At 39.5% G+C, this 24,453-nt stretch overlaps 1 protein-coding gene across 2 annotated transcripts in view; it reads left to right on the plus strand.

Moving 5' to 3' along the window:
- Positions 1-1,548: 1,548 nt before the first annotated feature.
- Positions 1,549-24,453, plus strand: part of rab6ba (RAB6B, member RAS oncogene family a) — a 65,417-nt gene continuing 42,512 nt past the window's right edge. The window contains exon 1 of one of the 2 annotated variants that reach the window (XM_040040184.1): positions 1,549-1,799. In XM_040040184.1, the coding sequence (XP_039896118.1) occupies positions 1,730-1,799 (70 nt within the window). In that variant the 5' untranslated portion in view covers positions 1,549-1,729. The remainder of the gene's footprint in view (positions 1,800-24,453) is intronic. The other variant, XM_040040185.1, reaches the window with a different exon arrangement.

Raw genomic sequence — 24,453 nt, forward strand, 5'->3', positions numbered from 1 at the left:
TTATTTACACAGCGCCAAATCACAACAACAGTCGCCTCAAGGCGCTTTATATCGTACAGTAGATCGTACAATAATAGATACAGAGAAAAACCCAACAATCATATGACCCCCTATGAGCAAGCACTTTGGCGACAGTGGGAAGGAAAAATTCCCTTTTAACAGGAAGAAACCTCCGGCAGAACCAGGCTCAGGGAGGGGCGGCCATCTGCTGCGACCTGGTTGGGATGAGAGAAGGAAGACAGGATAAAGACATGCTGTGGAAGAGAGACAGAGATTAATAAAAGATATGATTCAGTGTAGAGAGGTCTATTAACACATAGTGAGTGAGAAAGGTGACTGGAAAGGAAAAACTCAATGCATCACGGGAATCCCCCGGCAGCCTACGTCTATTGCAGCATAACTAAGGGAGGATTCAGGGTCACCTGGTCCAGCCCTAACTATGTGCTTTAGCAAAAAGGAAAGTTTTAAGCTTAATCTTAAAAGTAGAGATAGTGTCTGTTTCCCGAATCCAAACTGGAAGCTGGTTCCACAGAAGAGGGGCCTGAAAACTGAAGGCTCTCCCTCCCATTCTACTTTTAAATACTCTAGGAACAACAAGTAGGCCTGCAGTGCCAGAGCGAAGTGCTCTAATAGGGTGATATGGTACTACAAGGTCATTAAGATAAGATGGGGGCTGATTATTCAAGACCTTGTATGTGAGGAGCAGGATTCTGAATTCAATTCTGGATTTAACAGGAACCCAATGAAGGGAATCCAATACAGGAGAAATATGCTCTCTCTTTCTAGTCCCTGTCAGTACTCTTGCTGCAGCATTTTGGATTAACTGTGATGAGTAGTAAGATGTTCTGGCTTTGCGGAGGGCTTTCTTATAAAGCAACAAACTATTTCTCCAGGCTAAATGATGATCGTCTAAATTTGTGACACACCAGTTCCTCTCCAAGTTTCCTCTCCGATTCATCTGCTTTAGCCTACGTGTTTGAGAATTATACCACGGAGTCAGGTACTTCTGATTTGAGGGCTTAGTTGAAACAGCTTAGGGTATAAGTGAAGTAGAATGGCTCGATAAGATAAAGCAAAATACAACACAAGGTAAAACAAAACAGTATATTAAAAACAGTATATTAAATAGAAAAACTAAAGAGATAAAATTCAGTAATAAAAATAACATAGGTAAAACATTTCATTAAAATGCAATAAAAGTAAAATGTGCAAAACATTCATATAGCCATATTGTGAAAATAAAACAATCATAAAACAAAGTAGAACAATTTACGGATAAATGAGGAAACAAAAAAATCTGTAGTTTTTTTTCTTTTTGACATTTTTTAAGAACGTGTTTTCTGAAAAAGCTCCACACAGAGCTGCAGTGCTGTAAAGTGTTAGCGCGCGCACGGAGCGCGTGCCAGTGTCTTCGAACTTCGTGCTGAACCCTGAAAACATCAAAGCGGCGCCCGGCAGCACCTTCTCTACACACCGAGGCCCATGACGTCATTTCATATCACGAAGACGGTACCACGCATGCGCACAGGGGGGGAGAGGAAAAAAAAGCCAAAGCGTCACGGAGCGGTGCAGCAGCAGTGTGTGTGTGTGTGTCCTCATCACGAAGAGAGAGAGTGAACGGGAAGCAGCACCTCCGCCTTTTCCATCCAACATCTTCTCAGAACTCGAGTGGGAACGCGCTCAACTACACCTAGTCCGTACTCCCCCCCTCTTCTTCCTCCTCTTCAAAATGTCCGTGGGCAGTGACTTTGGGAATCCTTTAAGAAAATTCAAACTCGTCTTTCTCGGGGAGCAGAGTGGTAAGGACGCCTTTAATTCTCTGTAGAAGTTGGTGTAGTGGCTTGGTGCACCTGCTGCTGCTGCTGCTGCCGCTGGGGCCGGTCGGCAAGTTCATGTTTCAGAAGGAAGCAGAGCTTGATTTAGCCTGGTGACAGGGCGACTGTGTGGAGTTTTAGGACTTAAACTGAGCACCAGGAAGGAGAAAAAAATGTCTGAGCGGAGCGTGGGGAGGAGATTTTTAATCAAATTAGCAGCCCGTGAGGCTTTGCACAATAGTCGGGAGTGTGTGAATTGTGTCCCTCTGGCTCTTAAGTTTAAAAGTAAAATAACTGAAGCACTAAACCTGAAACGAGCTCTTCGGATGGAGTGCCGGCTGAATGCATGCAGGGAGGCTTGTACCAGCCTCAGGTCTGAGGTCTGATGCTGCTGGGGATGGTACAAGTTGGCAAATATTCCTGTGTGCTGAGACACACCCAGGTTGTCAGCGGCGATGAGATAACTTGTGTGGCTGCAGTCTCTGCCCTGGTATTGTTCCAGCCTGCCTGCCTGATGAGGCTGGGACCAAGTTTGTGTGTCTGTGTATGATGACCTGCTCAGTCATTATTATTTCACACTAAATAGCACATTTCCCCCCCATCCTAAACCATCAGAGTCCAAAGCTTCTCCTTGTCTGAGGTTGTTTTCCTCAGGATTACACAGCTGAGCTCCCTCAGACATGAGCTGAATGTCTGGGTTTTGTCTTCTGAGCAGGGCAGGTCGTTTTATGGTCTTGAGCAGCCCAATGAACCACATTAGTCACAGTTCAGGGCTCCAGCAGGTCATATTGATTACCCAGTACGGTGGGATCATGCATTAGCTTGAATAATGCTTCATTTACAGCAATGTGCCATGTTTATTACTGTGTCTAACTAATAAGACATTATGTCATTTAACCCTGAAGCAACCGAACTATTTCAGCAGCTCTAAAGAAATACTTTCAGTTTCTCTATTTGTGGTTGTAATGTCTTTATTACTGTGTCTTTATTTGTGAAAGATAATATAACATTTTTATACAGTCATTTTATGTAAAAATCCAGTAAAAACACAAATGTACAAACAATTACATATACAATTACACACACACACACACACACATATACATATATATGTAGTCCTAATGCTAGACATGAAAATGCATTTTAAAGCTTAGGCTATTTTGCATTTTATTATTATATATTATTTGAGGCTTTAGAAACAACAAATCAAAACCTATAAGGTTAAATATATGCTTATATTTACATACACACCTTTCCATTCTATTTGTCTGCCTGAAAACGCACTCCCAACTGCTAAATAATGAAGGCCAAGAAAAACAATGCAGTGATTGCTAACGTAAGTCGTCCACTGTGCAGCACTTGCATATGTGACCAGCAACCACAGTGAATAATGAAGACTTCTGGGAAAGGGTCAGCAAACCAGACAAAAGATGTTACCTCCTCACGGAGGAGAAACAGAGTGGGATCTCACAGCTGTCGAGTTTTATTACCATCCATCACGCAGGTACAATGAATTATGTGAAAGATTCTTTTTTAGCTCTAGCAGATGCACTTAAGTCAGGTGGATAAACATCTCATTTGTCTGCAGAGACGTTTATGATCATTTTTTTTCACCAAAATCATCAATCACAATCAACAATTGTGTTAAATAATCGTGAACTCAATATTATGATATTCAGTTAGGCTGTCATTGTGGAACTCTACTAAAGCCTTGATGGAGATACTTGTGACAATAACAGCTCATTTGACTTCTTCCTAGAAATTAAAATGATTGAAAACTGTAATTAATAAGAAAATGTATGGATATATTTTATAAATAAAAGAAACAGTGAATGAGAAAAACAAAGAGAGCCACTTTAATTCTATTCCGTTGGACCCTTTTACAGCTAACCCTTGTTTCTCTTTTCTGAACTGAGTACTTTCTGTCATATTTCAGGTCTACTTCCAGAACAAAAGCACTGGTGTTTAGGAATTAGTGGGGGTGATCTCCGCCTATACAGCATACTCATACTACCTGTGGCAAAACCCAGAACCTATTCTAATGGTTGCTAAACCAGATCTTTATTGATATATACTGAGGTGTCAAAACTCGTCATTAAGGGTACTGGTAAGGTTGACAAATATCATCTTTACCGGGGGGAAAGAGTTTAGCTACTAAAACTAATAACTTGAAGTTAAACTAGGTCATAGGTAAGGTGAGGTAAGGGCCAATTGCCCCCTGTTGGCCATTAGAAAACAATGCTTGGTAGGTTCTGCATCCATCTTTACATGCAGTCTATGAGGAGCCCCCTCTGTTAACAACTGACACAAGTGTTTTCATCTATGAGTCCAGCTATTCTGTAGTGCCTTGGATCCAGAATTTGTTGGTACTGTCCTACACGAGGCACCAGCGGTGTGTGCCTAATGAGAAAAATGATAATTACAAGTGATTTCAAAGCATTGTGATGCTTCAGATTTCCCTTTTTAGCTTATAAAACCAACAGCACATTCTGCTCAGTCGGCTCGCAGTGCTCTCGTCAGTAAATGAAAGTAAATTAGACGCAGTTTATATAAAATGTACAAACATACGCCTGCTAGTTAGCTTTTTCCTCTTGGGCAATTTTATGACATTAAGTGCCAAGCAACAAGCCAAAGGGGATTTATTTGGCTGGATAAACATAATATCAGGGAGTGCACTGTCTGTATTTACCCAACCACAAAGCCGTCTGATTCTTTTGACATTTCAAATTATGGTCACACTGAGAGACATAATGTCTTATCCAGTAAATTTATTCGTTTTAGACATGAATACAAATAAAATCTTTATTTTTATCTCTTTGTGTGCTGTATAAAACTTAATTTGAGGCTTGTGTAACCCATATTGATTCATAGTTCAAATAAGATTTGTATAAAAGAGGCTACTGAAGGCAAGCAAGCAAAAATGGCATTTAAGCAATCATTGCATCTCATCTCACTGTAAGTGTTTTACCTGTTTATCCGTTTATCTCTCGTTTGTTTGTTAGAATTGCGGATCATTTTTTACAGTGTGCACACAAAATATTTCTAAAACGTAAGGTAACAAACGAAGGTCTGTTTGAGCCAGGAAAAATCCCTGTACATGAACATACACTAAAACTAACTAACAATAGGCCTGAATTATTGATAAAGGACATTTCTTATCCTAAGCAAAGTGGGCCACTTGGTAATTAAATTTCCTAATTGTTCAGCTTGTTGTTACAGCTTGAAGTCATTGCTCACCAACACGTGGTCTTAATAAATGCCGTTGTAGGGTGTTTACTCACTGGCGAACAGCAAGACTGCATTTATCAGCATTTCTCTGTGTTTGCTCTATTGCGGTGAAACTTATTTTATGCTACACATGCACACCAATGGATTTGCTGGGTTTTGTGTTCAGCTCCTGCGATACATAATAAAGGATTTTAGACTCAGCATTTCCTATAATAACTGCTCACTTTCAGGTGATTAAGGCGACTTCTGCAAACTTTTATTAGCAAGATAAATGTTTGTAAAACAGCCATGTGGGTTTGTCAGTAGTGCTGGATCATTAATCTGATTTTAATTTAAGTTAGATTTTGCCAATGAGTTGTTATAAAGCCAAGTTAGCTTCTATATAGCCCGACCTGTGACCTGTGGTGTCTACTTTGGTGGCTTCAAGATTACATCTTTGCAAGTGAATCACTGAGCGTGGAGCTCCCACTCTGGGCAAGTTACTGCCCCAAGTGGAAGAGTTTCGGTATCTGGTGGTCGTGTCCATTAGTTAAGAGGAAAAGGTGCGTGAGATTGAAGATGGATTGGGACCAATCTGTTGTGGTAAAGAGAGAGATGAGCTTAAAAGCAAAGCTGTCAATTTACCGGCCGATCTATGTTACTACTCAGAGTAAAACTTCTGCTCCTTCCCATCAAAAGGAACCAGTTGAGGTTGTTTGGGCATCTAACTGGGATACCTCATGGAGACTTCCTATGCGAGGTGTTTCAGGCATGTCTTGGAGGGGTCAGACCAGGACTTGCTGGGGAGATTAGTTTTCAGGATCAAATCCAACTATTTCTTTTGGCTGATGTTAGCATGTCTGTTATGGCCCTTTTTTGCAGCCTAGATTAAGATTTTTGCCATAACATAGCAACTTTGTTGTGGTCTAAAGGCACTTTAGTTGGTCTCATTCTTTGGGTTTTCTTACCCCTCAAAAAAGCTTAAGAGTGTGCCAATGAAAGGGCATAATTTTTTTAATAAAATTACTTTTAAAGAAAGACATTATTTATGAAATGGCCAGATATAAAAGAAAAATTAATAGTTTTCTGTCAAATACAGTAGCATAGACTCTTTGCTTTTAATATGTGGAGACCAGTCATGTTGACCCCCCTCCCAAATACCCAGTCTGATTCAGGAAACATCCTGATTCTGAATTCCACTGGAGACCCAGCAGGTCTGTACATCTATTCTTGTGGAGTTAAGTGTGTTCCTGTTATCAGTGCGAGGGGACTTTATTTGTCAACCATCCAGACAGCAGCAGCGGCAGCCTCATCTCCGGTGGAGCTGCGTGTCTCTGACACGTCGACTATAATTGCAGCTGGTGCCCAGGCGGGCGTGAATCCCATCAGCTCAGCCGCTATCTTTTATTAATATACACAACTGGACTGAAGTATGTCACAAAAAAAACACCCCTTATTGTTCTTTTTGAGTTGAGAGTCCCTGTGTACAGTAAAGGCCCCATAATGGTGGACGTGGCTGAAAAATGTCTATAAAGGGAAAGATGGCACGATGTGCTGTTTTTCATAAAAGAATCCGCTAACGTCAGAGAGGTGGAGGCTCTACATTAAGTGGGTGGAAGCAGGAGGCAGAATGTGAAATGAGCTGTCAGGAAGCCATACTTCTTTAGGTGTTTTCTACACTCTGTGCACAAAGAAGGTTGGCTAAACATTTCCTTGACAAAGCTGAGGGCTTTAAGCAGGCCAATCAGCTGTTTCCAAGTATGCGCACCCACACTCCTGGTGGCAACAGCTTTTTACCCGTTCCAGCCTGAGTGCAATCAACCAAGTCTTTGTTAGAACACCTCAGATTACTGATCTGCATTTATTGGGCTATGAGTATTGTGCCTTAGGCATCTTTTCACAGGAGCAATACTACATGGTACTTTGTAAAAGCCAATTGTTTGGAGCTAATCCCCTGGCTGAATGCTTCATTTCACCCCAGACAAACAGATGGGAATATATTTGGAAGACACATCCTCTTGGCCGCCATGAGCTTTTGCTCACTGAATCAAAAGGCCATCTTCTACCCTTTGCTGCACAGAGATTACCACTGTACAAACCAGCGCTGGCTTCAAAATACTCCTGAATCACCGGACTGACATGCTCCAAAGTAGGGCTCAGTTAGTTGTCTAATGCATCAATCAGTATGTCTCGAGGAAACAGCTTTCTGAGCAAATGAAACTCTGGGGTTAGGCTCACAACAGACTGCCATACACCAGCCAACAATTTCTCACTTTCAGGTTCTGAAACCACAAACCGTGTATTTCTCACATTTCAATAACATACAGCTTGTTGTGCATACTCTGCACAATGACAAGCAGAAGGTAGTGCAAAAAAGTCTGTAGCAAGAACAGGCAAGTCAAACCACTGTAATGTTTTTTTTAGCTTTATTGCCTGTGGCTCAGTTTTGGCTCCTGTTCTTGGTTTGATGGCTTCTATTTGTACCAATTTCATGGTATTTTTAAATATTTATTATTTCTGATTTTGTGTATCTTTAACACTCAACCACTTGACCTTTATGTGAACAAATGGGGAATTTCATTAACCAATTTCTTAATTATTCTATGCAGGAATACTTTCCTAATGCCTCATTTGGTGTTTATCCTATCTATACTTTTTCCTTTATCCATGATATGATATTCTAAAAGTGTTCTTATAAGAACATTTTCTTCTAAAATGTTTCTTATGTCATTCCTTTCAACATTTTTAGTAAATTTAGTAAAGAACATGAACTATATAAGCAAATGCCATTTATTTAGTACATCCTTCTCTGTTGCTTCTTTCAATAGTGCACATTTGAGTGAATTGTGTTACAGTCTGCTGATATCATTTTAACACAAAAATATAAATCAGCTGCTGACTCTGTGGTGCTTTTTTCAACAACAGACTACATTGAAGTCATCATAGTCACGCTGTTTTTCATCCTTTGTTGTTGCCATGCTTCAATTTCAAAGTAAATCTGAATAAACATCTGGTTTGTAGATGTTTGAATATTTCAAAAACATTTGAGTGAGCAAATGTAGTGATTAGAATTGCACTAATGATGTGAAAAAAACAACAACAAAAAAACAAAAACAAAACGTATGTTACACAACTTTTCATTGTCCTCGCCATAAAATTGGTACCATTCCTGCAAAAAACTTGAAAATCTATGGAAGCAGACAGAGACATTTATGGTAGGAAAGATTTTTACTGTATGCTATATTCCATAAATACTATAAAGGTAAAATATGCAAGAGGCTCATTCTTGCCAGGAGTATAGAGAATATAAAACATTTGAATGTAAATGGTAGCCATGCAGTAAATGGCCTCAGAGCTGATTCAAACGTTGGCAAATCTGGGTTTCATACATTTATCAGCTGATGGGAAATTCTCGCTTTGTGAATCAGAGGAGGTTGTAGATGAAATATGTGGAGAATGTGTGCTTTTAGCGTGGGTCGACTTGTTTGTTGTATTCTTGTCGTCACAAATGTTCCAGCTCCTTAAAACTTTATGTAACACCTTTGCAAAAAAAAATAAACCCCCCCCCAAAAAAAATCTATATTTATCCGGCTTTAGCACCTAATTTCAAGCTGCAAAATACCCCTGCCGGTCTAATAGTAGGAATAGTTAATAATCTATTGAATTTTCAGTGGTGGGAGTGAAGTTGACTCATGGGATTTAAAATAAATAAATAAATAAATTAAAGAAAACACCTACAGGTGATTAAAAGTAACTTCCCTGTTCAGAAATCTTCCCCTCTGAGTAGTTATAGCTCGCTCTGCTTTCTGCACTGCAGTGCTTTGAGTTTAAAATAGAGCCCCAGAAGAAAGGAAGGTGCCACTCACCTTCTTTAAATCAATATTTCAATATACTTAGAAATGACAGGCTTGCTTAGTTTTTTACTGATTCTATAAACCAGTGTCAAATTCCATATTCCCATTTGACCTGTTACTGGGGCTGTACAATAAGTTGTTGAGCATCTGAAAGAAAGTAAGTTTAAAAATGTAAAATTCATAGATACCAGAGATCATCTTCTGACTTATAGATTTCTACAAACATGGAGCATTGCTATAACTTTAGAATTGAATGGAGCCAGAAAACTGAATGTGGCTCTGTTTTGGGGGGTTAGTGAAGATAAAGACAATAAAACTGAAACGATGGAGGTTACATTGTGTTCAGTCAAAAATCTTACTGAGAGTTCTAGATAAACAGAGACAAACCCACCTTCTGCAAAAACAACACCTGAGACCAGATGATCCACATTAGTTTGTTTTGAAAGATAATTTGATGCTTCACCTACAAACATGTTTCATCAGTATTGCAAAAGTCATTCCTAGACAACTTTAAATCCACTGCCATCTCCAAAGTTAGTCAAAACAAAATCTTTCACGTTGTGCAAGAGTGCGTAAGACTAGACGGCCTCAAGTGAGTGATGGGTGGAACAGAACAGGCGAGGTCCCGCTGGGTTTGATTTAACTCCTCATCATCTCCTTTGAGATTCACTAATTTGACTAAAACTGTCATTAACTAAAAGAATGTAAAGGATAAATACAGCTTTAAATCTCTGGAGTCTTTAAATGTAAAGAGGAGCTGCTGTTTTGGGATTTCAGCCTGTCCCACCGCCTCCTATTCTAAAAGTGAATCATTAAAAATGAGTAGCTGGAGACTGAGCTTGTAGCGTTTTCTATGATTGAGGAACTGCAGATTGGCTGTTCAACACTGGCACTTTGTCTAGTCTTCATTCCCTGAGTAGCATCTGTGTTTGCTGTAGTATCTGCCAATCTACCTCCATCTAAAGATAGCTGCTCTTCTTTCATTTCACATCTAATTGCATCTTCCCAGAAAGTATTCTTCTCTTACAGATTGAGGGAAATGACTCCCTGATAGCTTTGATCTGCTATTGATCGGCTCAGCTGGCCATTAATAGTCTAAGTTAGTCCCTTTATCTGTGGCTTTAGGGCAACAATGCAGACTGTTATTTTTTTTTATATTCCAAGCAGCTGGGCCTCATTACCTGTTTTATGCTTTCATTCTGGTGATAACCATGGATGGAGGGCATATGGTTTTATGTGGTTGTTCTTCTGTCTCACTCGTATAGCGCCTTCAGGGAATTTCTTCATATGTGGCACAAATGCTCACTCAAGAATGAACTGGCTAGATTTTCAAAAGAAGACATGTTCCCTTAGAAAAAATGTTTATGGACATGACTCAGGAATTCATACACAAATGACCAAATTTATAGGATAAAATGAGAAAGTGGTGGGACTCTGTATCCAAATATATATTCTCTCACCATATTGTCAGGGCTCTGTGTGCGGGCAGGTGGAAATGTGGATCCAAATGCAGGACTCCGAGACGAAATGTAACTGAAAACCACAGCTTTTATTGCTGGCATGAAATGAAACAAAACAAAACACAAACCATGAAACCAAGCAGGAACACACAGGCAGGATTTGAGGGTACGACACAACACTGGGTTGAGGAAAACACAGGGCTAATATACACAGGGTGGTAATCAGGGAATGGGTAACAGGAGGGAGACACAGCTGGGAGAAATTGGGGCTGACGAGACAGGAGGAGCAAAGCTGGACACACTGATATAAGACACAATCCTTCAAAATAAAACAGGAAACAATACACAAGGACGCAGACTAGGAAACACAGACTTAACACGGGCGGAACTAAAAATAAACCAGAATAAGCTGGAACATAGAACATCATCATCAAATAGATCAAGAAGATAACCAAAAAATACAAAATCAAACCAAAACATGAAAACTCAAAATACTGGGTCAAAACTGACCCAGAACCGTGACACATATGGTACCTGGGGTAGGCTCCACCCCTCGTACAACCCTAAAATGGATAAGCAGAAAAGAATGGATGGCTGGATGGACGGATAATGAAAAAAGATAGAAAACCACTTTGACAAAGTGAAACTGAACCACATTCTTGTATTTATATTAAAAACACTGCAAGAAATTATAAAAAAAAAAGAAAAAACAACAACAACAAAATAATAGTAGTAAAGGTCAGTTTTTCTCTGACCTTTACTACAGTGAGACAGAGTTCATTTAGCCAGCATGGGACAACTTTAATGTATCGTTTTTATGTTCCACAAAAGCACTTCTCTGGCCATTAGTCTACGCCATGACTGAGAAGTAGAGATGGAAATTGTAATGATGTCAAGCATTTGTTTAGAAACTGAGATGTGACACTAATCTTTGGTGCCTATCTATCAAATCCCTTCATCCATGTGAACTACACCTTGAATGACCAACACACCTTTCCAAGTTGCATGGACCTGACTGAAATTTACATTTCATTTCATGTGCTTGCTGTCTTTTCTGTGCTGAAAGTCTTCAATCTGTGACTTCCACTCTATCTGAAAGTATTTTACGTTTTTGCACTCTTCCTGGACCAACCATCGTCTGCCCATAGACTTCTACACAACCCTAAGGAGAGGTGCCCCTGGTGACCATGGTAAAAAAAAAAAGGCAGGTCTCATTTTTCAGACCCACCTTTATACTGACTATGATGCAAGTGCTGTTTTTGCCGCTCAGACATTGTTCACCTTGCCTAACCAGCATTGTCTTAAGTGCTTATGTCTGCTGCAACACATTTGTAAGTGCATACCATAATGTTTCAAAAATAATTAGGGGTCTGATATTATGTTGATAGCTGTTTTTTGTTTGCCAAACTGTAATTTTAATGTTTGTCTAAGTGTTTTCAGTTCTGCAGTGGTTGGTTTGCAGTCAGAGAATACCAAGCAGAGCAATGGTAGCTCTGTGTACAGTACTTATGCTGCACAGCTGAGCGGGTGTGTTCTCACAGGCCCATGGGAAAAGCACCGCCTCACTTATTCACTCTGCCCAGAATAAAACAAATGTGTGTGCTGCCCATGCAGTGATGTAGAGAAAGCGTCTGATTCAGTTCACCCTCTCAGTGTGTGAGGGGAAGATTTAGGATTTATCTGACGACACACTTTTACAAAGATAAAGCGGCGGGCGTGGGTGCTGCTCTTCTACAAATCTAACGTCTTACCCTGTTGTATTAGAGATCAGGTTTAACAAGGATCCAGGAACATTTGAAAGTGCCTGACATTATTCAGGCAGAGAAGCTGTTTTCAGACTGTTCTCTCTAAATTGTGTGTCTTAGAGACAGATTGGGTTCTTGCTTAATGTGAGATCTTTTGAAGGAGAAAGGCAGAGAATCCCATTTCAACTTAATCCCAGTTGCTCAAACAGAACGGCTCGGTGAATAAAATCCCCACTGTGGAGGAAGGCTGTCATTTACCCGGCATGGGGTGTGACACTTGACTGAGTTCAGCAGGTCTCCATCGGTGTTTACCCTTTCTCCAGCTTCCCAGATGAGTCCTCATCATGGGGCTGAATGCATCCTGCTGAAGCCTTCATTTGACCTGCGCTAAAGGGATGCAAGGCGTGGTGGGGTTTTTTCTCTTTGACTAATGGGGTTTTTAAACCTTTTTATCAATTCTAGAATAACAAATGTTTTCAAGCACTGATTAATATAGTAGATGTGACTGCAGGAATATATTGTCTCATTGAGATGCCAGTGTGAGCAACATGCAGAAGGTCCTGCAGGGATTTATAGAGTGGAGGCAAGCTGAACATTCATCACTGCAGTTTAACATAGTAGGGAGCATTAAATCTAACTCAGCGGGCAAAGAAATGAATCACTGCAAGACAACTTGCAGAGGAAGGCAATGCAGAAACCCAGCCCTAAAAAATCGTAAAAAACAAAACAAAAAACCCAAACAGTAAAACTGACATAAATGGGTGTGGAGAGGATCAGAAAAGCAGGACACGAGGAACACAAAAACAGGTGAAAAGCAAACCTTTAATGAGTTGTTGCAAATGTCAAAAAATACAGGCAGGGAACAAACAGAAATCCAATTGTGAACACAGGGAGCCAGGGAATGAATCAGCAAAAAACACCGGGGAGATTAGACCAACAACAATGTCAAAACAGGGACCCCAAAACTTCCAAAAACATCAAATGTTACAAAAAACAGGAAGAAGGAACTCAAAAAATCATAATCATCTCCCAAAGCTTCTAGGGAGTTTGGGTCTAGTGTTTAGGTCTAGTGTTGACGAGCTGAACAGATCGCCATAATCTTCTTTTTTAACTAAGTTTTGTAATTTGTCTATAGCAGGTGTCGCAACCTTTACTACCAAATAAGCCATTTTTGAGCAATTTTTGCTTAAAAAGTCTGTATGGAGCTACAAAACATATTTGAGTCTTATAATGACGGTAACACAGACTGCTGAGTAAAACTGGTTCCAGCCAGGTTCCAGAAAGGTGTAAGTAATTAAAATATTCCAAGCAGTGGTTTTATGATTATTTGGTACCCATCTTTGCATATTAGTTACAGTATTACTATGTGTTGTTGCATTTATCCTATATCTTTCTCCCTTTCCACACCCCTCTGCAGAGCTCACTTTGTCTTTGTGTTCATGGACAGGAAGCTGTCTTCAGACCTTGCTTCAAGTCTTTTCTCTCTCTCCTATTTTTTTTTTTTTGCAAAGGCAATCCTTGATCTGAAATACACTGGCTTCAATGCTTGTTTTGTTTCTACTGCAGGTAAATCTGACTCGAATTTCATAGCCTGTGATTAGCCCTGAGTCAGCATTTCTTTGCTGGGCTCAGTTTCCAAATATCAAAGCTACATTTTGTTACAAACTGCTGGTTCTGAGCCAGCAAAAAAAATCTGAAGCTTTGCTGAAAACAAAATCAAGATGTCCTACATTCTTTAACCCCTGCGTACGACTTTGACCTCATTTACATGTATTGACCTTTTACATTTGCAATTAATTGCGATAAAATTTGAACGAATGACTTCTAAATGATCATTAATTAAATACAAATGTGACAAACAAGCATCACTACCCTTGATGTTGGATCTGTTTTTGGTAATTCACTGGAGAAAATGTAAGAAAGTGCATTTTTGGTTCACTTGAAAGCTTCATGAGTGGAGGAGGCTGATCAAAACAAGTGCTTTTGGTTTTTTACATTTGGATACCAGGCTCATCTTCAAGCTGTCATTCCTTCTGTGTCAAAACTAGTTTTTAATATATTCAGAATCAGCTAGTTTTAAAGGAGTCAGGTGGGTCTCTTCACGTTTGCTTAATTTTATATGGAATTACCCGTTTGGACATTTGCCAGAGTCAGGTAAAGGAGCTTTAAACACTAAGTGTGTTCCTGATTGTATTACTTGTCTTGGAAAACATAATGGCTGTTTTCTCTGTCCAAACCTCACGCTCCTGATGCATTACAGTGCTGCATGTAGCTGTAATAACTCATAAAGTGGCAAAATCAACATTAGTTTAAACAATCTTGATTTGCAAATAGGTTAGAAATAATTTATTCCATGTGATAAAAACAGCTGCATATTTTCATTGTCAGGACATCAAATGATGTTAAAACATCTGCACTTTGGCCAGTATGAGCTAAATATATTTCCGTTTTCCTCGTACTTCCATTAACAGGTGGTGATATGGACACCTGGGTAATGTAATTTTTTGTTTGTGGTGGATTTTTTTCCTTGCAATATTTTTATGGGGGCGGCACCATAGCGCCCTCTTTTGACAGTCTGCCACCGGTTTAAATCCTCACAGTCAATTTTATTCATCATAGTCCACTCTAAAATGTTTGCACAATGCAGAACATGTCACACATCTTTATGATCTTTGACTATATTTATATTCATATGAAGTCTTGTTAAGCCTTGCAACCACTTTTTAATTAATACACATTTTTCTCTTGTGACCGGTGGTTGCCAGCGAGTCACCGACCAGTTTGAAGGAACATTTTCTTACGTGCGATCAGAGAAAGTGCCCACTGCTGACGATTAGAAAGAATGCAGATTTAAGGCTCTTCCTCATTGACTTCAATCTTTATACCTTTAAGTTATGTCCATCTTTTATTACATCTGCTGTAGTTCTTATCTAACAAGTTGACCAGAAATTTGGGTGTTTCTGATTTCCCAACAACCACACGTCATGCTGATCATTTAACTGCAGATGTTACCTCCATTGAGAGGTGAGCCTTTCAGTTTAGAATGAGATTCATACTCGATATATAACATAAGTAGGACTTTTTAAAAATGATGTAGTGAACCAAGTTTCACTAGATATGTGTGAATGACTGGAAATGAAAGCAGTGTCCTGGTTTTCTGACAGGATACTGGGTAAAATAGTTTCATTTCTGCAGCCTCCAGCTGCTCTCTGCCTTCTGAGAATGAAATCTAATTTAATCATTAAAACGTCATGTTGGTCTCTCTGAAGCCCTCTGGCCGCAAACAGCAGAAATATGACTTCTGTCTTCTTTCCCAAGACAATCACAAACACCAAAGAGTTATATACCTCCAAGCTGGTGTCACACCTAGGTGGACACGGGATTGTGTTATTGCTGTGTATGTAGCCGCATTGTTGTTGTTGCTGTTGCTTTTAGTAAAGTCAAATGCCTCATTAGGCTGCATAGGAGCTGAAATGGCTTTCTGAGTGCTTTGTGTGTGCACGGGAGACTCAGCCTTTGAGTCTGAGAGCATCTTCATCCATTATTCAGAGGTATTGGTAAATGGATGTCCCGTCCATAGTCCCTTTTTTTTCTGCAGGTGTAGTTCATGTGACAGGCATTGTAGAAATAATCAATACTGCACAGATTGCTGAGACTGCCACAGTGCCGATCTGTGATCTAAATCTGATGCTTCTTTTTGTTTCTGCCTGATTCTGATTGGTCTACATGGGTCAGCGTGTTCGGATGCAGCCAGAAAATAAATATTCAGAAATGAATGACTGAATAAAGAAAAGCTATACAAAATTAAATATACAAAATAAATACAATGTTCTTTATATTAATTACTTACTAACGCTATCGTTAGCAGGTATTCCCAAAGTATTTGACAAATATATATTTTGACATCATTAAGATTCTTGTGGATATTAACCTGCTGTATTTACTTTGAGCTCATTACTTTTATTCTTGGAAATGAGTAGCTTTCCATGACTCAAAATAATGATGTAGCTTCAGAGAATCCTCTGTTTGAAGCAACCAGCTTTCTTCTGATTGGCTGCCTCGTATAAACAGTAACAAATCAGAAGAGAATTGGCTTAAAGGGGGAGTGGCCTTAAAGTGGCTTGTTTCAGATGAAAGATGAGCTGCTTTGCAACACCTAAAGTTGACCAGTATAGATATGACAATATACATTTAAATCACTGTATCATTGTCAAGCTTAAAGGCTCCTTTTCACTCCTAAGTGAAGAAAACAAGATAATAAACATGCTGTAGAAAAATTGTACAACTATATTTTAAATTTAAGTGGTTAAGAAGAATGCTAACTAAATGTGGAAAACTAAAATAAAATATCAAAAAAATATCTACAGTACAAATTCAAAAAAAACTTTAAATGTAAACACACAAACTCATATATTCACTCAGCCGTGGTTCACTTAAAAGAATAAATAAATAGATATTTATTGCAAAGGGCAGTACTATCACAGTGAAGTGAGCAGTGAGGTTCGTCTATGGATAGTAGCTGTTGTAGTAGCTGTTCGTCTCTCTCTCTACACTCTGCGTGCACCTGGAAAAAGCCGTCAGAGGGAAATGTTAGTGGCTATGGAGTTGGTGACGAGGATTAGTTAGTTCAATCAGCTGCTTAAATCTGACATTTTTGCAGTTGTGATGTCACTGCGTTTCCTTGTTGCAATGCATGGTACAGTAGTCTCGAAGTGAAAAGTCTTGCATTGTGTGCGCTCTAAAGGAAAGCATCGGTTCAGGTGTTTAAAAAGATTCACGGCACCTTCCATTTATTGAATTTATTGAAATTTGCTTCTGACAGTTTACAGTCGGTCTTTAACCTCCTAAGACCCGAACTCTTCCACGACATGCGTGCTTAATTTCTCTTTGATATTTGGGCATATTGGGGCCCGATGAATGTAAAAACAAAGAATTACCAGATTTTTTTTTTTTTTTTTTTACCTCATTTTTGTTTTTAAGAAAAATAAGAGCCCCATATGAGGATATTCGTTTAAAATTTTGATAGAACAGTAGCAGTATAATGTCCTCGTAAGTGGATATCAGGCCCATGTAGAGAAAAATTGAGTATTTTGGTCTAAATAACCCAAAATGTGATGTCCACATATGTGGACGCCAGGTCCTAGGAGGTTAAATCGCCCAAATCTCTCCACACTACCATATTCCTTGGACCCTCTTTGTAACAGTGTCCTTGTCTTTTGAGTCTTGGTCTGTGTCCGTTGAGGTGTCGTGTTCGCTAAAGCTGTCCCCTGAGTTTTCATTAGCATTCTCTTTTGTCATTTTCTTTTATGTCGCTCACACTCGTACATCTAATATGTGTACCGGTGTGTACGGCTACAGTAGCCCAAACAGCAGCATAAGTGGCTGCTCCTCCAACGACTTGGCTCCAAATCTATTCCAACAACACGATTGGTTCTGTTCAGGGCTTTTCTCATCGTTGTTGGCTTTTCGTGTCATCTGTCAAAACAGGGAAGATAGGTTCTGTCGACTTTATATTGAACCTATCTCATATTTCTATAGGAGAAAAGTTTTTTTGCGATAACTATCATGATGGTTTTATCACCCAAAGCCTAGTACAGGTTCTATAAGGACTGACTCATGCCAAGCAGTTCCAACAGATTACAAGAATAAAAATATGCAACTGGAAATGGTGGATTTGTTAAGAAGAAATAAGCTTAACCCAACCTACCCTTCTTTGCTTGTGATGGGCAGTTGACAGGCTTTATCGACTCCAGCGTATTCGGACCAGATGTGTGTTTGCTTGGTGCATAATTCCACCTGTGTGATGATGAAGCAGAGTCCCACATTTTGCTCGAGGCATTTCATGTCTAGTGGCTTAGTCTTGGGATTTACCAGTATGAAAAATGTACAGTGTGAACTTTTACTTCAGTTCATCCAGGCACACAAAAACCTTACATGGCATTAGGTGACGTAAACTGCATGTGATGCTAATGAGAGCAGAATGTGAACTTGGAATTTGTGATTATTTTCACATACAGGTAGTTTGTGATTGTTAGCTATTAATATAATTTTACCAGCACGAAACTGAAAAGTTTTAGACAGAAACATTTTTGGCTTCTCAATTGGTAGCAGTTTCTTTTGATTTGTTAATATGCATATCATTTCCACTTAGACTGTTGGTAAATCATTTGGAGGCCATCTGCTCTTTGGCATCCTCTTGCTGGGTTCTGGGTACCGGCTGCTGTGACTATGAATAAACAAGTGCACAGATGCAGGAGTCAGTATCTCTCCCACAGGTCTGTATCTCCTCCAGATCTTTCTGTTCTCCTTTCTCTGTGAGGACAACCACAAATAGCCACATATTCTTCTCAGCTACCTCATTCATTGATAAATTTTGGATATCTGCCCATCTCCTGTGGGTTGAGCACTCATCTCAGTGTCGTGCAAAAGAATGACACGCACTGCATTATTTTTAGCCATCTCCTACAAGTGGGAACCAGGCCCATGTAAAAAGCACTGCTCTGCTCTGATTGGCTGCCAAGACCTGGAGGGTATTCCATGATGCCTGCCGCAGAGTGACCAGCAGTGGTTTTACCTGCCGACTTGGCACACAGCTTCAGGGCTGAATGGACAAGTTAGTGTATTATTCAGCTTGACAGAGATCAGCAGGAAGAGGCTGTTGGAAGTTTATTGTAGTTTTATCTCTGTATGTGTGTTCGTTGTCCACTTTTGTGTGCATCTGTTTTCATCTAGTCAAAAAAAACCCTTGAGTTATTGGCTATGCCATCAATTTTCTTTGGAATACAGTCATTGGGGAAAAAACGTTTCACAGCACTCTTTGCACTTCTGTGAAAAACTAAGTACACTCTTACTGGTTCCATGGGAATTATGAGGGCAAGTAGCAACATGGGGTTGCTAAACAAATGCACTTGAATAACTGATTATCAGCAACAGCGAACAACTCTATAAAGGCAGAGGTTTTGGCTGTTTGCTGGTCTGGAGTATTCAGGTATGAGCAAATTCATACCACTGTCGCACCATCCAATGCTCAGAGAAACTGCAAAAGCCAAGTGGATGGGTGATGATTTAGCGTTGTTTTGTAGCTGCAGGAACCGAACACCTTGCAGTCACCGAGGTAACCATGAACTCCTCTGTATAACAAAGTATTTAGAGTCAGATGTGAGGCCATCTGTCTGACAGTTAGTACTTGGTTGAAATTGGGTCATGCAACAGGACAACAGTCCCAAGCACAGCAGCAAAACTACAGCTGATTGGCGGAAAAAGAAAGGAATCACACTGTTTTAATGAACCAGTCCAAGTCCCGACCTTAACCTGACTGAAATGACCTTAAAGAGAGCTGCACATAAGTGAATGCCAAATGCAAACTTGACTGAACTGAAGCCACGCTGTTAAGAAGGGTGGGCCAAAATTCCTCCACAGCAATGTGAGAGACTGATAAAGTAAGGGAGAAAACCAGTACTTCAAGTTGTTGCTGCTAAAGATGGCGGTAACTTGTATCGTGGGGAGCATTTTGTTTTTCGCAGGATTGCACAACTCCTGTGAAAACTTCACTTTTCACATTACGCTTTTTTGTTTTAAAGACAAAGGGACTCTTTTCACAATTTTTGTAAGTTTGCCACCACCACAGGGTTTTTAAAATAAAACAATAAAGATGTTAAAGGGATGCAGACTCTCAGCTTTAACTCAAGGAATTTAACAAAAGTAATGGATTACCTGTTTAGGAATTATAGCAATGTGTTTACATACATTTTTAAAGGCACAGAAGTAATTTTATGAGATGATATTTATGTTATAACGTTCACGAAGCAAAAACATAATCCAAGCAAATAATTTCATTTCATAGGTGCAGTTAAATTCAACAACCGTGTGCATAGGCAGCGACAGAAACACTGTTTTAAACCATATTTGTTTACAATTTGAAAAGTTTGCTGAAATAATTATTAAGTTTGCCCCTTGGTGAGCCAGTTATGAAAACTGGGTTGCTCATTTGACACCCCTGTATCAAGTACTGCAACAGTAATAGGTTTATTAAGAACATTTTGTGCAGCCATATTTTGCACTAACAACATCAAAACCCCTTAGATTCACAGAAAAAATATAAACTTTGCAGAAGAGTATTTTTAGTTTGAATTAAAAGTCTCAAGCTTTTCTAAATTAAGTAATTTATGTCAGTCTTTGCCATTAAAAAGCAATTGTGCACATGCATATTACACATGTAATATTACAATACTGGTAAAAGAAAAAAGAGGGCAGCACGGTGGTTAGCATTGTTGCCTCACAGCAAGCAGGTCCTGAGTTCAATTCCACTATCAGGCCCATCTTTCTGCGTGGAGTTTGCATGTTCTCTTCATGTTTGCGTGGGTTCTCTCCAGGTACATTGCCACTGAGTATAGTTATCTTAAATGCATTCCTTTTTCTACAATATTCATCACACATTAGTTTTTCTTGTCACTGACTGTATGTGTAGAGAGGAGCGAGTCTGTAACCAACTCGTTTTATGGATGCATGGTTCACAAATAGCAGAACCTAGTGTGAGCCTGACCGTGCGGGGCCTTTAACGTGCCATAAATTGCATTTTGAGCTCTTAAGAGACGCCTTGATGAGCAGTGTGCTGACTGGGCTCAGCGGTGTCCGGGTGATAAAAGTGCAGGTTGTGCCGCAGCAGGTGCCCGGCACTTTCGGTTAATTGGCTGTCATTTTGCTAACTCACTGTGCAAACTCTTTGAAGCATCACTCCAAGTAGAGACTTCATTAAAATTCTATTTTACCCTTTATTTAGAGGTGACTGTAGAATTATTGGCTTACTCTGTGTATTTATGTTAACAACAGGAATGAGTCTATTTGATGTTAAAGGGGACCTAATATTTTCATTCCAGCTCTGTATTTTTATTCTTAGACTCCACTAGAGTAGCATTGAATGATTCACACTTCACATTTATCACAGTGATTTATATTTTCCTTCAGTGGGCCTTGGTGGAGTTCAGACTTCATCTGAAACCAGCCATTTCAATTACTTCTCCTTGGTAAAAGAAGGCTTGAAAAGCAGGTAGCTGGGTCTTTAATTCCTGAGATGACTATATTAGGAAACTCCTCCTTTTTTGTAAGATTATATAAAGCTAAGACTAGAAACTTTATTTCAGATTTTAGCCAATATTGACAACCGCTATTGGAAAAGTTTATCTGAATAGGCAGTATTCAGATAAACAAATGCATTGTGCAATAAAAATAAAAGTTATCAGCTGGTTGTAGTGCAAGTGCAGGTTGAACTGATGAGTGGAAATGATATGCAGGCGGACCAATAATACCAAGGAATTGAGTTACTGACAACTGGTTCTCTACGAGAATCGGTTCACAATCCCTAGTCATGACATTAGAAAGCTGGCTGTAAGCTCAACAGATTTCACAAACCCATTAATGTTGCTTTATAGTGCACCAGCCCTCTGACCTCTTCTCACATTCAACCTGGAACCTCTCAGTTCGTCTGCTGACGAATGCTTGTTTTAGGGTTGAGTGGGGGTAGTCTGTCTGCAGAGAGTTTTTGTTGTCAGTGGAGGCAGTGTATACAATATTTGGTACAATACACTGCAGCCAATGGCGGAGAAGTGTGTTCTAACATACAAAAAGCTAAAGTGAAATCGAGTGTTAAAAACAATGACAAGTGTCCACTGCAGCCACTGTTTGTAGTTTCCATGTAGTATTTTTGGTCTTTTATGGTTTTTCCATGCCTTGCCCGTTCCCGGTGAACTCCCTCCCTATTCCGACTCACTTGTCAACAAATAAGCAATTGACCGACATACATCATCCACATCCACTAATGTGCAGTTGTGATTTTGAAGTACTACACAGTTGCAGGTTTGTGGTATGTGAACACTCCTTTCCATTTGCTGTGCAAATGGAAAACACGTATGCAGATGGACACATTTGTGGGACCATTGCGCTTCATCCTCAGGCCTTGGTTCATCTCACTGTGATGTAGTATAAGAAAAGCCAGCCAAAGATGTAGCCCGAGACTCCCAGGACAACAAAAGCCAAGCAATGACACAATCAAGATAATCTGGACTTTCCACTATTTTCCAATTTCTGTTTCTAATGCATACACGACAAATAAACAACAAAGCCTCATGGGACTTGATGAGTCAGGCAGTGAAATTTGCCCCATTAGTGATATTGGTTACTATTCCACCTTTAGCCTATGACGATAATGCTGTGTGAAGTGCAGTTGATCAACTGTTTCCTCGGTAGGATTTTTATCAGAAGTTTAATCATTTACAAATGTAATACAAGTGACAGTTTCTCTATTTGCATCATAACTAAAACACAATAATTCAGTGACTTGACATTTTCAAGTCAAAGACTCGCGGAAAATAAAAAACGATGAATGAAATCTGTTTTTTACACATTAATCTAAAAGTTTGGAAATTTCAGAAAACAATGTTAAAAAGAAAAACATTTTTTGACAGGTTTTCTCCACCTTTCTTGCATTTTTTGGTGTTAAAATGCAAGCATACAGTAATATTAAGTCACTCAAACATTCAGTTAGACAAAGAAAATTTGTTTTGGAAGAACTGACAGAAGGAGATTGTGTAAATAATTGAGTTAATTTGTAGTTTAAAATTGATGAATGACATTTACCAAAATAGTTAGCCAAAATAGTCATTTTAGCCAACATAGTTTGTCACTTGAGGGGTTAAAAAAAGATAATAAAAAAAAACTAACTCATTCTCGGGTCATAACCAATGGTTTCAATAATGTTTTTGAGCAAACACATCTCCTTTGGTCAAATGTAATTGGTTAGATTCTGTGTGTTTCTATGCAGATATGTTTCTAGAGATGAAGTGTCATGAAACAGTCACCTGGGTTGGTGCTGTCATATGACTGCAGGTTTAAATAGAAGAGGATGTCATCGAGTTCACATACAATGCTGCACGACAACGTTAAAGATTTAAAATGTCTTATGTAACCTCATGATTTCGTCCTCTCTAACCCCTGCTGCTGCTATGTAACAGAAGAATGAGCCGTCTAAAATTACCACATCCATTTGAATAAAGTGTTCACGGCCAATTGAAAATGACAATAGAAATAACAATTGTTCCCAAACACTGCTGCGTAATGTAGGCTTGCAGCAAAACCAAGTAAAATGAATAATTTGACATCTTTTTCATACAATGAAGCAGCCGTCTCTCCACAGTCCTCACAGGCCATAATAAAGGCAACACAAAGAAGGACATTAGCATAGTCATTTCAAGACCTCTCTTTTGAGTCCGGCAGCAGATCGGGACCTGAGTGAGCTGCTCTTAAAATGAGCCCACTGGGTCTTTATTAACAGGTTCAGGTCTGCTGGTGAGAGCCACATGGAGACGGTTTGGGTGAATGAGGCTGCTGCTGCTGTCAGAGCTATGTGTTGTAAATAGTGGGCCATTTGCACAAGAGCAACTTGCACTCTCCATCTACTTCAATTAGAGTGTGAGGGTAATCAATAGGCTTCAGACACTGAAGAAAGAGCTTTGCTGAATAGCTTAAATGTCAAGATGAGCCATTTGCACAGTCGGCCTGGAGTTTGAGGGAGATTTCATCAAACTATCAAAGTGGATGATAGCAGTAAAAGTGGCCTCATTGCCTTCACACAGGGACTATCCTGTTTGTTATGTAGTATTATCAGGGCATCGTGTACTTTTACACATCTAGACAAACTTCTCCAGCCCATCTGGTGGGAATCGAAGGTGTTCGTGAGCCAGCTGAGAGACATCATCTCTATGGCATGTCCTTTATGTGCCCATGAGTCTCCTTCCAGTTGGACATGCCCAAAACACAGGTGATGTCCTGGTCAGATGCCTGAACCATCTCAGTTGGCTCCTTTCGATGTGGAGCACTGGAAGCTCTGTAGCCGACAGACTTGGAGGTCCCAAAATGTATTTCTGTCACTTTGTGTGTGGCTTCAAACCACCACTCCAATGTGTCACCAATCGATGCAGCCAAAGGAATCACGTCATCTGGAAAAAGCAGAAATGGGAACACTTTTTTTTTGTCGTACCTAGAAACTTTGTCCTTAAAAATTTGGACATGTGAAAAAAGTTCAGTCCTGGTGTCCAACATCCAATAGAAATGAGTCTGACTTAGCTTTGCCAGCAATGCAAGCATTCATCAGTTTTAGCACTTTTTTTAAACCTTACCTGTTGAGTTTCATTTCACAAAGACTAACTAGGATTGTAACAGGCGATACATTTTACATCTAGACTTAAGATGTACATAAGAATTTATCTATATCAGAAAGCAGTTTCATCACTAGCTTAAGTATGAAAGCATGAAAAAAGTAACAGTATACAACTCTGAGTAGAAAATGTATATCTTGTGGAAGAATTCAGCACAACATAAA

This window comes from Simochromis diagramma, unplaced genomic scaffold, assembly GCF_900408965.1.
Source record: "Simochromis diagramma unplaced genomic scaffold, fSimDia1.1 OVJJ01000026.1, whole genome shotgun sequence".
Classification (NCBI taxonomy): domain Eukaryota; kingdom Metazoa; phylum Chordata; class Actinopteri; order Cichliformes; family Cichlidae; genus Simochromis; species Simochromis diagramma.